Source organism: Cnephaeus nilssonii (assembly GCF_951640355.1).
Source record: "Cnephaeus nilssonii genome assembly, chromosome: 12".
NCBI classification, from domain to species: domain Eukaryota; kingdom Metazoa; phylum Chordata; class Mammalia; order Chiroptera; family Vespertilionidae; genus Cnephaeus; species Cnephaeus nilssonii.
Window position 1 is genome coordinate 60,289,701 of NC_137083.1, and position 12,308 is coordinate 60,302,008.

Here is a 12,308-nt window from a genome sequence, read left to right on the forward strand (position 1 = left end):
ATTTATGCCTTGAGGAATTCAGAGTCTGGGTAGGAACACAGGAATGCAAACCAATCATTACAATAACCCATTCAAAGAATATAAGGCATTAAATGGGCACATAAAAAAGAAAAAAAAAGCTACTAATTCTGCATGGAGAAGACACGGACACTACACAGAGGAAGGTAAAAGCAGGGTGCGTGGGAGGACAACCCTCTGTTAATTCCAAACAGGGAAAAAAACTATTGCCAAAGGACACAGATGAGAAAGTCGAATAATTCCAGCAACTATAGATATGGCTAGCACACAAAGTCAGGAGATGAGGCTAGAAATGGTGACCAAATCCTAAAGAGAAATGTGAAGTTTTTACTCTAAGCAAAAAAAAAAAAAACAAAAAAAAAACCCATAAACAAAAGCTAGGTAGATAAATTGCTTTATCATTCTGATTACTGTTGTTGTTATTCCAACTTCCTTGTATCTATACCCTTTGATAGTACCCCTCACCACACAGTGACACCAGACTTGGTCACATGACTTTCTTTGGCCAATGGGACAATAGTAAATTTGGTGGCATACTCATGTCCACCTCATTCCTCTTGCAGCCCTACCCCAGACATGAGAACAAGTCCCCAACTAGCCAACAGGAAGGTAAGCAACTACTTAGAACAAAGCCAAATTGTCCCAGCTGAAGCTATCCCGCACTAGCTGACAGCCAGCTGAGTCCCGACACATTAGTGAGCCCAGCCAAAATCAAAAGAATGACCCAGCCAATCTGTAAACTTTTGAGTAAAATAATACTTATTATTATTTGCCACTGAAGTTTTGTTAAGTTCAAAATGAAATAGAATACAATAGATAACTGAAATGGATTGAAGCTAACTAACCATGGGGTTTGAGCAGGTGTCACATGGCCCAATATGCTTTCTAAAAGCTGTGCTAATAAATGGAAAATAGATCTGGAGTCAACAACAGAGGTAAAAATTTTAAGAAAGAAACTATCAAGTTGGAATTAATGCCAAGAAGACAGGAAAAGACATGTGAAATGTCATACTGGGTGTTAGAACTGCTGGAACTTAGGCATTAATTAGATGCACTCTATGAATAAGAAGGATATTTTCTGGATAAATTCTAGATTTATTGCAAGAGTAATTATAAATGCAATCAACCTACATTTAAAATAGTTGAAGATAAAAATCTTAGAAGAAACCATAGGAAGGAAAATCCCAGACATCTCTCGTAGCAATATGCTTACCGATACATCTCCTAGGGCCATGGTCGGCAAACTGTGGCTCAAGAGCCACATGTGGCTCTTTGGTGCCTTAAGTGTGGCTCTTCCATAAAATACCACGGCCTGGGCGAGTCTATTTTGAAGAGGTGTTAGAAGAAGTTTAAGTTTAAAAATTTTGGTACTGTTAATATTTGGCTCTGTTGACTAATGAGTTTGCCGACCACTGTCCTAGGGCAAGGGAAACTAAGGAGAAAATAAACAAATGGGACTCTATCAAAAAAAAAAAAAAAAAAAAAAAGCTTCTGCAAAGCAAAAGAAGCTATCAACAAAATGAAAAGGGAGTCCACTGCATGGGAGAACATATTTGCCAATGATACATCTGATATGGGGTTTATTTCAAAAATATATAAGGAACTCATACAACTTAAGAAAAGGAAGACAAACAACCCAATTAAAAAATGGGTAAAGGACCTAAATAGACACTTCTCCAAAGTGGACATACAGCAGGCCAAGAGACATATGGAAAAATGCTCAAAGTCACTAATCATCTGAGAGATATAAATTAAAACAGCAATGAGGTATCCACCTAACAATTTTCAGAATGGCTATCATCAACAAACCAACAAATGACAAGCTGGCGAGGATGTGGAGAAAAGGGAACCCTAATATACTGCTTGTGGGAATGCAGATTGGTGCAACCACTGTGTAAGAGTATGGAGTTTCCTCAAAAAGTTAAAAATGGAACTCCCATTTGACCCAGTGATCTCACTTCTGGGAATATATCCTAAGAAACGCAAAACACCAATCAGAAAGAATATATGCACTCGTATGTTCATAGCAGCGCAATTTATAATACCTAAGATCTAGAAATAGCCCAAGTGCCCATCAGTAGACGAGTGGATAATAAAGCTGTGGTACATTTCACAATGGAATACTATGCAGCTGTAAAAAAGAAAGCTCTCTTACCCTTTAAGGCAGCATGGAGTGACCTGCAGAATATTATGCTAAGTGAAATAAGCCAGTCAGAGAAAGATAAGTATCACATGATCTCACTCATATGTGGAATCTAATGAACAAAATAAAGTGATGAACAAAATAGATCCAGAGACTTAGAAGCATAGAACAGACTGATGAATCTCAGAAGGAAGTGGGGCGGGAGGGGAGAGATTAACCAGAGAATTTATATGCATATACTAGAGGCCCGGTGCATGAAATTCATTCACGGGTAGGATCCCTAGGCCTGACTGGTGATCAGGGCCGATCTGCGGGGCGATGGGGGTGGGGGGGAGCCCCCGCTGGCACCTGCTTTGGTCGGCATGGCACTGCCTACTCACTGGCCCCGCCACCCACCGCTGCAGGTCACCTCCCTCTGCGGGGCAACCGGCGGGGCAATTGGGGGGCCCCCACTTGCACCTGCCTTGGCTGGCCTGGGGCCTGCAGGCTGGAGGCAACTCCTGGGTTGACCACCCTGGTGGTCAGTGCGTGTCATAGTGACCAGTTGTTCCGATGTTCGGTCAATTGGCATATTAGGTTTTATTATATAGGATATCATAGCCCATGGTCACAGACAATAGTGTGGTAAAGGCCTGGGAGGGGCAGTTGTGGAGTGGAGAGGGTTAGTGGGGGGGGGGGGGGGGATGGGGACATCTGTAATACTTTCAACAATAAAGATAAATTTAAAATAATAAAATAGTTGAAGAGAAGAAAGTTAGGTATTTTTTTAGGTGTCTTTATTTTTGTTGAGGATAGAAATCATTTCAGAAAATGGTACTTTAATATTAAAAAACAAAGGCCATTTTTACATACTTTTACAGCAATAATAAATAGAAATCAGAATTTTAAAATACCTTTGGAAAGATAAGAATGATTAATTAAGTTATTAACCCAGGGAACACATGAGTACGCAAGAATCCAGTGTCCTGGGATTAAAGACACAGCATCAGATCTTTTTTTGAAATGGCCTTCCTAGATGAAAATCAGTGGGTTTTAAATTAGGTCTTTTTCTCCCACTTTTCACTTGCAGCTCTTACAGTTTTGTTACAGTTTATTTTTAACCTTGTAATCTGAAACATTTTAGACATAGGGTACGATAAAACGTTCTATAAAGATTTGGGCCCAGCAAGGCTGGCTCAGTGGCTGAGTGTTGATCCATGATCCAAGTGGTCACCAGATAAGATTCCTGGTCAGGGCACATGCCTGGGTTGTGGGATCAATCCCCAGTAGGGGGCATGCAGAAGGTAGCAAATGCTTCTATCTCTCTATCCCTCTCTCTAAAATAAATAAAAACATTTAAAAAAAAAAGATTTGGGGGAAAAAACCTGAATTTTTACTTTATGCCAGTGTATAATTATGTACTTACTTAATTCAAAGCCATAAATCAAGCCATCTTATTCACTACTGAAATGCTTGATGGATACATGTATCAAGAGGCACAAATACATACATACAATTTTAGGTAAAAATAAAATGTTTCATTCGTAAAACTGATATGTTGTTAAATAGTAAGGGGCCAAAATAGTGAGATAGTGAAGACATCCAAAGCACAATTTTCCAGAAGAACTCAAAATAAGATGAATGCTTGAAATAAGAGTAGAGGTGACAGGAGCATAAAAGAACAAGATAGTTACATAGTTACATTCCCAGGAAAGTAGTAAAAACTAAATGATCTATATATATAAAAGCCTAATTGACCGAACGACTGGTCACTATGACGCGCAATGACCACCAGGGGGTAGATGCCCAACATAGGAGCTGCCCCCTGGTGGTCAGTGCACTCCCACTGCCAACCTCCAGTGGCTGGCCAACCTCCCATGGTCCCTCCCCCTGGCTGGCCAACCTCTTCCAGACTCTCCCCCCAGCCGGCCAACTCTGATCGGGGCCAGCCGGGCACTGTCCCGTGGTCCCTCCCCTCAGGCTGGGCGAGACGGCCCTGACTGTCCGCCAGGCCAAGGGACCCCACCCGTGCATGAACTCATGCACCGTGCCTCTAGTATCAGATAACCATTGCTATTTAATTTTGTAAAATAGATTTGTTCATGTACAAGTAATTGAAGAACCATGTATAGAAGCTGTAATGTGAAAGTACTTAAGCCAAACTTGTTCACCACCAATTCTTCTGCTATCACTGCTGATAGATATTAGAATAGAAATTATCCAGAAAAAAAGAAGTGTACACCCACACCCCTACTGCAATACCGATGGATGAAAAGTGTGAGAACTTGCCTCTTTCTCAGTGTCTCTAGAGATACATGTCCACTGGTTCTCCTTCACACTGTACGCCCAGAAGTCAGCAAGATCTTGTGTTCCATCCCAGCCACCAAACAAATAAACGGTCTCTATGAAAATTAGAAAAATATGTGTAAAAAGATAAACTTAAGGACAAAATGTAAGTCTAGGCATCCAGACCTAGCCAGTTGTCTCTAAAACCATTTCAAAAGGTACATCTAAATAAACTTAAAAATTTTAAACTGGTAGCATTCCAAAAATATTTCTAGACTAGTATTTCCTAAACATGAGTGGAAAGGCTGCTGCAGAACCACTATTTTGAGAGATTTATAAAAATACAATGAGGAGGAATTCCCGAAGATTCTGCTTCCATAGGTATTTAGTAGGTAAAAAAGAGTCTGTATTTTTAAAATATCCAGGGTGAATCTGATATTCAGCCAGTATAGGAGTTTCTGTGTTAGGCCACGAAAAATTTACATTTACCATCTTCTTAATAATGCAGCTTCAGACTGCAAAGAGAAAAAAAGAGAAAGAAAAAAAAATACCAAAGAAATATATAATGTAAAATATAACATAAAGACATCTAGCTATTTCTGGAAAAAAATCACATTATAACTGTTTTCTCTCTAATGCAACACCAAAAACAATAATTAGCTGCAAGTTAGAGTTAGATATCTTAAGAATAAAGTGATGCATATGGCCTCAGTATTCCCATGGGAAATTTTTCCATATATACTGTGGTAGCTTTAACTCCTTATAAGTCAACCTTTCAGTCATTTGTAGGTATCTTGAGAATTTGGTATCTTCTAATTCTGAAATATCTATTATATCCATAGACTTTATCCCTGTGAGAAAACTGATTTTTTGCTCAGTAAAAAGTGAAAATAAAGATTTACATAACAATGTGTATCATCCCATTCTTCTTTGTATAATAAAAGTGCCTTTTCTTCAAATACTTCCCCCCTTTGTAAATAAATGTCTTATGTCTACCGGTTATACAATTCCAACAATTATTTTTTTATAAATTTAATTAGACATCACAGGAAAACTATAAAGCCATCTACTCTAACTAACATGCCCTAGTCCTATATATGAAGAGACTGTCATCTAAGTTATGCCCCACCATAAAGGTTTATAATTCAAAGTACACTTGGAAATACTGTAATACCCTTTAAGAAGTGTCTTGCCATTCATAGAGTTGGGCTGTCTTCTAAGAGGTTTTTGCAATTTTGTCATATAATTTCAAACTCTAAGTGAACTTTCTAAGTGAAACATCCCATTCTATGCCCCAAGAATCTTGGGAAATCAAAACAATACTTCTGGATAAGAATAGACCACTGGAACAGGACTGAATTCTAGTGCTAACTCAGTGACAGGTCACTTAACCTCACTGGTTGTTAGTTTTCTTATTTACAAAACTCCCAGTTTTGTGAAATTCTTCAGATACAAGTTCATGAAAACATTCTGAAGACTGTCAAGTATGAACAGCATTTTTAGCTTTAAAACGCACAGAAATATAAAATACTTGTGTCTAATTCCATGTCTAACTCAGTACCTAGAACACTTTGGCTCTGTACAAATGTGAACTACTGTATCAGAACTACAAAACAATCCATTCTCATTAGTTAAGTAACATTCTGTTTCCAAAATGGCACACAGTACTGCCCAGATACATAGAATTTTACAGGAAAAAAAATTAAAGAATTTTCATCTGGCTTAAATATTATTTGCCAAGGCCTCACTGTAAAGGCAGTTAACCCTGTTAAACTTGGAAGCCTAGAGAGGGCGGGGGGATATAACTAAAATAGCAATAGCAATTGACCTTTTGTTTTATAGTGTTTCTGGGCACCCTCTGGATAAGGTTATCCTGGTTCATTAACTTTAATAACCCTTCCTCTTGGACTCTGGGTTCTCAATGTTCTTTCCGAAAGCAGGTCTCTTTGTACGCATAAATTCTCACAGCAAAGAAAACCCACATTTCCACAACAGCCTCATTGATAGCTGAGCAAAATAAAATCTGGCACAGAGCAAGCATCCCAATGGAATTAATCCAAGATGTCATTCTTGTCCATGAATACTTTGTGGTCTCAGTTGAAGTTTAATAGTAAAATTGAATAAATCAGAGAGAAACAGGACCTTTTGACATACCTGAATGAAATGCATAACAAAATTTTAATTAAATCATCTAATTATTTAATTCAAATCATTCAGAGATGAGATATTATCTAGAAACAAATGGCAGCAAAAGTATTACTTAATGGATAAATAATGTAAGGAACTTTTAAAGAGTATAGAAATAATTGGAGAGAACTGTAGTGAGAAATTAAGAAATAGAAAAAAACATTACTTGCAACAGGATAGTAGTTTGGTTTACTGAATGTCCATTCTCAAGCTTAAAGATTATATAACAATTCATGTACATCCCTGGGACAGTATAATCCTCCTCAAACAGCAGCCCTCTCTTTTTATTTTTTCTTAAAGGAGAACAGGCTATAGAAGTTATCCATTTCTCCCAGCACTCAGAGGCATGTATGGTCAATATTTTTTGAATACTAATCTGAATTGGCAAGGCACATTAGAGAATTAAAAAAAAAAAAAAAAGACAAGGGAAGGAACTAAGATGGCGGTTTAGGTAAACACCTGTACTCACCGCCTCCCACAACCACATCAAAATTATAACTAAAATACAGAACAACTATCATTCAGAACCACCTGAAATCTAGCTGAATTGAAGTCCTACAACTAGAGAAGCAAAGAAGAAAGCACACTGAGACTGGTAGGAGGAGCGGAGGCATGGACTGAGCTGGTCCAACACTCACATACTGCATTTTTTTAATCGGGAGGGATATCTCCAAGGAAGCGGGGGTCCCAGCCGCACACCAGGGTTCCAGAGCTGGGAAGCGAAGTCCCTATAACTTCAGGCTGTAAAAACCAGCAGGGATTGTGGCTGAGTGACATGGAGGCTGCTGGAGACCCAGGTTTTCCTCTTAAAGGGCCCATGCAAGAACTTACATGGTCTCACTTCCTCTGAGCTCCAGTACAGGGCAGCAGCTTTGGGGGAATCCAGGGACATATGGGGAGGAATTGGCATAGGAACAGGAACTCGGGTGCAGCTTTCTCCCACGGGGGTGCTCCTAGGGGTCATGTTCCTGTGGGACCTCCCTCCATTGCAGAACTGACTGGCAGTCATATCTGAGTTTCCATCAGCTTGGACCACACTGTTCTCTCCACTCTGGTGATTCCCTGAGACCCCACCCAATCCAATTTGCAGCCCCATCCAAGTTGTTTGCAATTGCTTTTCCATATATGGTCTGTCCTGGCTCAGGCTTAAGATATTGTTAAAAACTCTTAATCAAGGCATCACCATGCCCCAAACCAATTAATAAAAAGTCCAAGACCCAGCACTAACACCAGAATGCCTTGCTTCATAGCTGGGCCTCACCCAGGCACTTTTAAGCCCATACAAGTCATAGACATCTGCAGATGTCACTGTAGCTCCTGCCAGTGGCCCTAGGCAGTGTCTGACTTTGCACCTCCTGGGAGGTCTCAGAGCCAGTGCACCTGAAGGACAGCTTCAGACCATACCATACTACAACTCTATGCATCCACAAGCAACACACTCCAGGGGCAGACTCAGTGAGCACCAAAAACCCAATGAAGCAAGTCCTGCTCCATAGGCATGTCTCCTGCACAGCAGCTCTTTCACTGTAGACACAGCTGGTCCTCACAGCCAATTCCTCCCAGTGATGCCAATGGCAATCAAGGCTCAACTACAACAAGACTGTACACACAGCACACACAGGGGCACACCTAGAGTGCCCAGATCAGGTTACTGGGGAGACTGAGCCACTGGGCCCTACAGGACCCCTAATACAAAGGCCACTCTACCAATTCCAGGAGACATAAAAGCTCTACCTAATACACAGAAATAAGCACAGGGAAACAGCCAAAATGCAAAGACAAAGAAACATGTTAGAAATGAAAGAAATGAAAGCAAGCAAAATACTGGATATAGAGTTCAAAACAATTGTTATACGGTTACTCAAGGATCTTAATGAGAGCTTCAAGGATCTTAATGAGAGCTTCAAGGGACTTAATGAGAGCATCAAGGGACTTAGTGAGACTTTCGAGGATATTAGTGAGAATGTTAAAAACATGAAAAAGGACTAGTCAGAAATTAAGCATACACTCACTGAAATAAATAATAATTTACAAGGAATCAACAGTAGAATAGAGGATTCCAAGAATTAAATCAACGATTTGGAATATGAGGAAGAACAAAATGAAATAAAAAAATAACTCAAAAATAACCCAATCAGAAGAACAAAATGAAATAAAAAATAACTCAAAAATATGAAGATAGTAAGGAGCCTCTGGGACAACTTCAAGCATACCAACATTCACATTATGGGGATGCCAGAAGGAGAAGAGAGAAAACAAGATATTGAAAAGCTATTTAAAGAAATAATGACAGAAAACTTCCCCTACCTGGTGAAAGAAATAAACCAGGAAGCCCAGAGAGTCCCAAACAAGAGGAACCCAAAGAGGCCCACGCATCATAATTAAAATGCCAAGGAAAAGACAAAGAGAGAACCTTAAAAGCAGCAAGAGAAAAGCAGTTAGTTACCTACAAGGGAGCGCCCATACGACTGTCAGCTGATTTCTCAACAGAAACGTTGCAGGCCAGAAGGGAGTGGCAAGAAATATTCAAAAATAATGAAAAGCAAGGACCTACAACCAAGATTACTCTACCCAGCAGAGCTATCATTTAGAATTGAAGAATACAGGGAATAGGCAGTAGAATAGAGGATTCCAAGAATGAAATCAATGATAAAGTGCTTCCCAAACAAGAAAAAATAAAGAAGTTTATCACCACCAAATCAGTATTATATGAGATGTTAAAGGGTCTTCATTAAGAAGAAAAAAATAAATAAAATGTATTAATAAAATAGTAATAAATGCATATCTATCAACAGTTGAATCTAAAAAACAAAATAAACAAGCACTATAATAGACAAAACAAACTAATGAATAAAATAGAATCAGAGGCATGAAAACATGGAACAGACTAATGAATCTCAGAGGGAAGGAGGCAGGAGTGGGGGAGAGAGGCGAGAAGAGATTAGCCAAAGATCTTATATGCATATAAGCATTACCTATGGACGCAGACAATAGGGTGATGAAGGCCTGAGATGGGGTGAGAACCAGGTAGAGGGGAGCAATGGGGGAAAAAAGAGGGACATCTGTAATACTATCAACAATAAAGATTTTTTTTAAAAAGAGTCCCTATCCTCAAGGAGCTTACACTCAAATCAACAATATTAAACAAGTATATAGCCCTGCCTGGTGTGGTTCAATTGACTGAGCGTCATCCAATGCACTGAAAGGTTGCCAGTTCAATTCCTGGTCAGGGTGCATACCCAGGTTGCTCGTTCAATCCTCAGTTGGGGCAAGTACGGGAGGCAACCAATCAATGTTTCCCTCTCATATCAATGTTTATCTTGTTCCCTCTCCCTCTCCCTTTCTCTCACTCTAAAAAAATTAATAAAAACATATTTTAAAACAAGTACATAAATCAGCATGATTGCAGGGTAGATAAGTGTCATCAGAAAGGTTTCATGGTAACAGTGGTATTTGCATCACAAGGTGGCTTTGTTGACAGAATGAGGGACAAAAATGAGGACATTTCAGCAGAGTAAAAAATAAAGGTACAAAGACAGAAAAACACAAAAAGTGTTTTACAAGACAGGTCTTAAGTCAGACAGGTCTCGAACAGAATTGTAGCTCTACCACCACAGCTGTGTGATCCCCACCAAGTTCCTTAACCACTAGTTTCCTCATCTCTAAAATGGCACCCAGTCCCTATCTCATAAAGCAACTGTGAGATTTAATTAATGCATGCAAAGTGGTAAAAACTGTGTAATGAATAAATGCACTGTTCAATTTAAAAGAAGAACACAGAAGGTAATGAGGGTAAAAAGACAGGCAGTGGCCAGAACATGGAATGGAAGGGTTTAAATGAAAATATAGAAACTAAGAACTTGACGCCACAGACTTTGGAGTAGATACAGAAGATTTTAGGCAGACTTAGCATGGTCAGATCGCAATTTGCAGCATATGGGACTGACTGAAAATGAGGAGCCAATAAAAGAAAGGAATTGGAATTAAATTGACCAATAATAGCGTATGTTCAAAATTTTAAACCAATTTCATTCTAAGAGACTATAAATGAATCAATCATTAACCAATCAATAAATCTCTCATTACTTAGGCCATAAAACTAAAATTCAACCATTTTCTTTGGTACAGGTCTTTTTGGTAGCAGTACTGAATAAACCCTACAGCTACTTAGTGCCAGTAGTACCAATCTACATATCTTATGTACACTAAAAATAAGGTAGATATGTTAACACATCAGTGTCTTCCCAACATTTTTCACAAAGAAGCAGGCTTTTTATTTTAAGAGCCTGAATGCAACTATCTATCCTATTCTGATTTTTAAAGGTAAAACTGACTGTGCTGATTGCATTGTCCTCCACAAGATGGCACACTATTTTTGTAATTAAATTCATTTTTCCAGTTTGAAACAGTATAGAATACAAATGCTATCGCACTAACACAGCATAAGCCCAATCTTAGATAAAATTCTTGTGTCAAACAGAAGAAGTAGGAGAAGTGTTAACAGGCTAGTGAAGGAGGTTATCTTAATTCTTAGTTTAATATAGACACTGAGAGGGGAAAAAATGAAGTGGAAAATGCAATTTTAAGAAATACAAATTTATATTCAAGATAAAAATGAAACACTGTCAGAATATTTAGTTTAAAAGTTTAATCCTTCTAAAAATGCAATTAGGGAGACCTTAAATGGACATGAGAAAATTTGAAGAGAGCAATAAAAAAGAAGGGGAAAGATGTTTTATAAGCTTCAGCCATTTCCTTGAACTCACAGGATCCAGCAGATTATCAACTGGATTCATCCACCACCCTTTTTAAAACAGAAAGTTATGATTTAAAAACTATCTAGATGACACTGATCCTTTTAGTGAATTCAACAGTTATTTTCCCAGCTAAAAGGTTGTATTTTCTGCCTATGACAATATACATTGTATTCTTAATTAAGGCTATATTTCAGAACTCCTTTGTGATAACAGTATACACTGAGTGGCCAGATTATTATGATCTCTGAACGCATAATAATCTGGCCACTCAGTGTATTTGTATCTCAAATGGGTACCAAAAGTATTCTAGACTTTTGCTGGAGATCAACCACCTATTTGCCCAGAGTTTTCTATCAGCCAGTGCAAAGAGGAAAACTGATCAGGTGCACGATTGATTTCTAGTATCTTTGATATCAAATAAATGAGGTACTCAAGAGAAGTACACCGAGTGACCAGATTATTATGCATTCAGAGATCATAATAATCTGGCCACTCAGTGTACATATAGCTACAGATCTATAGCCATATGAATATATTTGTAATTCACAACAAAAACCCATGTTCACCTACTTCCTTCAAAGGTTTCTTTAAGGAACATTAGGAAAATCAATTATGTGGCACTATGTGTAAAAAAAAAAGGCACTTGCATAGAATTAATATAGAATAGTCAAAGGTACAGCTTTCCATAGAAAGGCTCTTCCAAGTGACAAGCATCACCCCCTCAAACTTCTTCTGTAGATATCAAATACTGGGGTTTTGCCTGGGTCTTACTATCTACTCTGATTTAGAGAGGGAAAAAGGCAGGCATTATAGGTTCTCAAAATTTAGTGCAAGTTATATAACCAAGAACTTCCTGGTCGAATGAACAGTTAAATTTTCATCTGAACAGACTTGAACCCTGAAACAAAATAGACATGCCTTTTCTCTCTTTTTATTCA

At 38.5% G+C, this 12,308-nt stretch overlaps 1 protein-coding gene across 4 annotated transcripts in view; it reads right to left on the reverse strand.

Annotated features, from left to right (window-relative positions):
* Positions 1 to 12,308, reverse strand: part of MKLN1 (muskelin 1) — a 330,653-nt gene that overhangs the window by 77,244 nt on the left and 241,101 nt on the right. For all 4 annotated transcript variants that reach the window (XM_079785914.1, XM_079785913.1, XM_079785916.1 and 1 more), the window contains one exon: positions 4,430 to 4,542. In XM_079785914.1, the coding sequence (XP_079642040.1) occupies positions 4,430 to 4,542 (113 nt within the window). The remainder of the gene's footprint in view (positions 1 to 4,429; positions 4,543 to 12,308) is intronic.